Genomic DNA, 5327 nt, shown 5'->3' on the forward strand with positions numbered 1-5327 from the left:
TTCGGTATTTGTGCCGTGTAAACCGTTCGGTCAAGTTTCGTGTACGTTCGGCTTTTTCATTTGTAACTCTGAAGACGTGCGGCTTTGCGCGTCTGTTTTGTTATTATTGTAAGACTGTACTCAAGGACGTTCGTCCTTGAGCGTTGTTTTGTTTTTAGTTGGAAAACTGTATTGAAATATTATTAAATGTGATTTTCTGATTTTCTGTTTTTCAACATCCAAGCTCCCCATTTTTCCCAATAAAACAAAACCTACCACCCCTCCCTATGGCAGCTAGAGTCTCCCAGCATTAAATGCTTCCCCACTCCTTTTAGAAAAACAGGGCCTTACAATCATCACCCCTTTTCCAGAAATAACATGTCCCAAATAGCTTATTTGTAGCCTGCCAAAGTCACATTTCTTCTTATTGGCATACAATTGTTGTTGTTTCAATGTTTGGAGAATTTGCTTTAGATGGTCCCCGTGTTCCTCCGATAAATTCCTATAAATTAAAATATCATCAGAAAAGACTAGTACACATCTCCTCAAAAACTGCCTCAAGACCGTGTTCATTAAACATTGAAAAGTGGTAGGAGCGTTAGATAATCCAAATGACATCACCAAGAATTCATAATGCCCTTGATGAGTACAGAAAGCAGTCTTTGGAATATCTTTCTCCTCCATTCTGATTTGGTGGTATCTAGCCTTTAAATCTACTTTATAGAAAAAAGTAGCCTCATTTAATTCATCTAGTAACTCCTCAATAACTGGAATGAGGAACTTATCCGGAATGGTGGCCTTATTTAATGCCCTATAATCTATACAAAACCTCTAACTTCCATCTTTTTTCTTCATTAAGATAACAGGGCTTGAATATGGACTGTTACTTGGCCTTATGATTCCAGAAGTTAGCATTTCAGATACTTGTTTTTCAATTTCTGTTTTAAGCAAATGGGGATAATGATAGGGCCACACATTCACAGGATCCACACCTAATTTGACACGGATTTGATGGTTCATTGACCGGTTAGGAGGTAATCCCTTTGGTTCTAGGAAAATATCCTCAAAATCTTCCAAAATGTCCTCCAACTCTGCTTGCTGCTCTGGGTGCAATGTTTCACCTTCATCCACCCTCTCCTCTAATTCTGTACAACCCATATTCCATACCAAAGAAACCACTTCAATCTCAATTTCTTTCAATAATGTCGCTGGTGTAATAACTCTTTTTGTTAGAGTTGGGTCTCCTTGAATTCTCACTTCCCTCGCATCTTGGTTAAATCTCATAGTTAAAGTCTTCCAGTTAGTCTTAACTTCTCCTAAAGTAGCTGTGACATCCCAAAAATACAGTCATAAACCATATAATTAGAAAATCACAATTAATAATAAAACAGCACAGTCTTTCCAACTAAAACGAAAAACGAATGAACGCTCAACACGAACGTCCTTGAGTACAATATTACAACTTTAAAGAAACGAACGCGCAAAGCCGCACGTCCTTAAATAAGAGTTACAAATTAAGGTGGAACATAAGCGGAAACTGACCGAACGGTTTACAGATGAAATTATCAAACGGTCGAACATAGCCAAAATAAAAGCATAGGTTGGTCGAATGACCACTCTGCCACAAACCTACACTACTAGCCGAGTGTCTCACTGCTCGGTCTTCACTTCAACTTCATCTAGATTCTCTTCGTTCAGAACATCCTCCAAACGCTCGTCTCCCTCTGCTCACATCCACACGGATGATCATTGCAATGACAGGACGTACGTACAAAACGAGACAACACAAGGAAAACGCAAGGGTAAGCTTACGTAATTTAACTCATGCATCAACATGCAATTTCAGGTAAACAATTCAACATACATGCATATCTCAACATACACATTCATTACATAACAACCCACTTTAACGTATTCACAAATTAAAACTCAACACGACTGACTGTCCGGACTGTATGAACTCTGTGTAGCTTCGGTGTTCGTGCACCCGGGTGATGTAGTAACTGGAACTCTCATCAGCTGCCACCCGAGGTTAATCCTATCTGTCCAAATAATCACCAGGACTAGGACCTCCTGCCGTTCCCACACATGACGTACCCCCTCTACGTGAGGACGAGTACTCACGGAACATCAGGATGAACAACCGGCTAAGCTTACCACATTCATACATTACAAATCTTAATAATCAAGTTCTGAGTCGTTCCTCCCCGGAACGCTCTTTCAAAAGTCACAACTTTCCATTCATCTCATATACTCTTCATCATTTACTATTCATTATTTACCATTCATCATTTACTGTTCATCAAGTACTATTCATTAATACATAATCCTTTTCCACTATTCATAAGAAAACCACCAAGACCGAACGTTCTGTCCCCAAAGACCGAGGACGAACGCTATAAATGAGACCCAAAAGGACGCTCGTTCGAATCAAAGAACGAACGGTTTAAGTTCAGAAATTTCCAAATCTGGTACTGTTCATTGGACGAACGTTATTTACCTGGAAAATCAATTGAATGAACGAACGCTCGTGAATCAATAACCGAACGTGGTAAATCTGAAGTTGGACGTACGCTTTTTCAATAAAAACCGAACACCATTTTGAGCGAGCGCTCAGTGTAAGACCGAGCCCCATTTTTGGACGAACGCTCCTTTCAAAACCGAGCACCATTAGGACGAACGCGCAATTCAAAACCGAGCGCCATTTTGGACGAACGCTCAGTTCAAAACCGAGCCATTTGGGACGAACGCTCAGTTCAAAACCGAGCGCCATTTTGAACGAACGCTAGGAACACTGTTTGGACGAACGCTCAATTCAAAACCGAGTGCTGGACGAACGCTCAGTGTGACCGAGCACCAATTTGAGCGAGCGCGAATACCATTTTGAGCGAGCGTTCGGTATAAGACCGAACACTCCTAAATAGGAACGTGAGGTGTAAGACCGAACGTTCAATAACTTAAAGTAACAGGATTGATAGGTTTACTAAGGAACTTTTGAAGAAGTGTTTACGAACGGAAAGTGTACTGTTACATATACATATACAATTACCAAAGAAAGAAGTTTATCCAAAAACTCCAGATTCAACAGTGTTTGACCGAACGCTCAACAAGGCAGTGGAAAATGAGGACGCTCGTCCTCGTCCAGGGATCATTCCAAATGAACGAATCCCATTCTTGACTATTAAAAAGGGAGACCGAACGGTCAAAGACCGTTCAGCACGAACGTTCAATATGAAGGGGAAACTCTTTTTCAATTCATTTACATTCCAGTTCATTTCTCATCATACAGTTTCATAAATTCCATTCGTTCATGTCATCCAAATCTCATGTATTTCATACAACATACGTAAACTTAGTCATATTCATTTTCACTCAGTAAACAACGAACGTGCATGCAACTCAAATCACAGCACATCATGCAATATATTCATACAGTAATTAACGAACGTTCAAACGAAGCACACAACATGAATTAAATTAAATAAGCTTCCCCTTACCTGGAAATGACGAACGTTCACAGACGCACACAGACGCTCTCCACTCAAATCCTTATCACCAATGCTCGTTAATCCACTATTCAGACGAACCCCAATACCAAAAATCAGAACCACTCTACTCTAAGAAAATAACGAACGTACACTCAGAATTAAGTTGCATGCTTGGAAAAACGAACGTCATGGGAAGACACTTACCAGCTCTGTTTCACGGAAATAACGAACGGCTCCACTGAAAACTCTTGACGCCAAGTGCCATTCAACGGTGCCGGAATACTGGTTGGAGGAGATGAATTGGGTGTTTTCTTAGAGAGAAGGTGCAGAGAAAAGAAGAGAGAAGAAGGAGAGAAAGGTTCTCTTCAGAAACGAAAATGAGGGTGGGTGCAGAGAGTGTGGAATAAGTCCTGAAACTCTTAGATTTTGCCTCCCATTGTTTGCTGGATGCACGTTCACAGCCTGGCCTGCACATGTTCTCCATTTCGGATTCTGACTGCCCATGCCACACTTTACACGCTGGCAGGCACACGTTCAGCACTTCCGGTGCCCATACCGAACGGTCGTTCATTTAGAGCCGGACACGTGTAATCCACTATCAGTTTCTGACTCACCTCCACGTGCGTCCGCGAGCGCCCGTTAGTGGGTGACAGGCGCTGCTGTCGCCCATGTGCGTCGCTGAGGTGGCGCGCTCTCAGGCTTCCACGTTTTTTTTTTTTTTTTTTTTTTTTTTTTTTGAGGCCTGACAGTAGCCAACCACAAAACTACCAAAAATAGATCTACTCCACCTAATTTAAAAAGATATAATTTTTCCTCAATCATCAATCCCTTCAATTGCAAAAGCAAATTTGGACAACATCCAACAGGATGCTTCTTATGCCCATCTCCCAAACAAACAATGTAGGAAGGAGCATTTTCTACTTCCAAATTCAATTCCTCCACTAACTTGGTGGAAATAAAATTGTGGCTAGCACAACTATCAATTAAAACTAACACCTTCTTCCCTTTGAGCACCCCTTGTAACTTCATAGTATTAGAAGATATCAGCCCACCTATAGAAAAGACTGACAAATCCATATGATTCTGTTTTTTCTCCTCTTCATCTTCTTCCATGTCTTCCTCATCATCTCCCATAATGAGAACTCTAATATTTTTTTCAGGACACTTGTGTCCCGGACTAAAAGGTCCCCCAATATGAAAGCAACGCCCCTCCTCTCTTCTTCTAATGTATTCAGGATAGGGTAGATTCCTCATTCCCATGTTTCGGCAACTCCCTATGTCATTACTCCCAACTCGGGATTCCATCATGGTTCCTCCTTCCTTCCTAAACATGTTGGCATTATTGAAACTTCCTATTTCGTTCCTTGTCCCTTTCAAAGTTTCCACCCTGGAGATCACCCCTCCACTACCATGATAACGATTTTGATAACCTCCACTTCTATTAATAGTTCTCTCCCCCCATTCTATTCTCCTTCGAAGCTTCCTCCACATCTCTCGCTATCTCCATGGCCCTCATGAGATCCTTAGGATTATGCGGTCTAATCTGACTTCTTATATTAGAATGTACACCCACAAAGAAGTATCCCATTAATTGTTTCTCCATCAACTCAGTTGCTTGTCCCACCAACATTTAAAATTCTTGAATATATTCCTCTATTTCGCCTTTCTGCCTAATTGATACCAACTTTTTGAATACTGAAGATCTTTCTTTTCCCCCAAATCTCCTAATAAGGGCTTGCGTCAACTCCTTCCAAGTGGGGTTATTGGTTTTTGTCTTCCAAAATTGAAACCAATGACTGGCTACTCCCTCCTTACTAGTAAAGGTCAATCTGATTTTCTCTCTAGATGTAACCTCCTGAA

General features: G+C 41.1%; 1 protein-coding gene across 1 annotated transcript; it reads right to left on the reverse strand.

Annotated features, from left to right (window-relative positions):
• Positions 1 to 337: 337 nt before the first annotated feature.
• Positions 338 to 4958, reverse strand: LOC148204003 (uncharacterized). Its single transcript, XM_088107826.1, has 3 exons — positions 4236 to 4958; positions 3506 to 3596; positions 338 to 1304 (listed from the first exon to the last, which is right to left on the reverse strand). Exons 1-3 carry the CDS (start codon positions 4956 to 4958, stop codon positions 811 to 813), a joined length of 1308 nt encoding a protein of 435 aa, XP_087963952.1. The 3' UTR covers positions 338 to 810.
• Positions 4959 to 5327: the final 369 nt, after the last annotated feature.

This window comes from Vigna umbellata, chromosome 2 (genome assembly GCF_029865625.1).
Source record: "Vigna umbellata cultivar VRB3 chromosome 2, Vumbellata_1.0, whole genome shotgun sequence".
NCBI lineage: Eukaryota > Viridiplantae > Streptophyta > Magnoliopsida > Fabales > Fabaceae > Vigna > Vigna umbellata.

Bases quoted from the DNA above. Each gene is read 5' to 3' on its own strand.
- LOC148204003 (XM_088107826.1), bottom strand. From the start codon at position 4,958: ATGTGGAGGAAGCTTCGAAGGAGAATAGAATGGGGGGAGAGAACTATT. The intron at 3,597-4,235 runs GTAGTTTTGTGG...TTATTTTCTTAG, and splicing joins GTGGAGTAGATCTATTTTTG to AGTAGAGTGGTTCTGATTTT. The intron at 1,305-3,505 runs GTGCGTCTGTGA...GGGATGTCACAG, and splicing joins TTTGAGTGGAGAGCGTCTGT to CTACTTTAGGAGAAGTTAAG.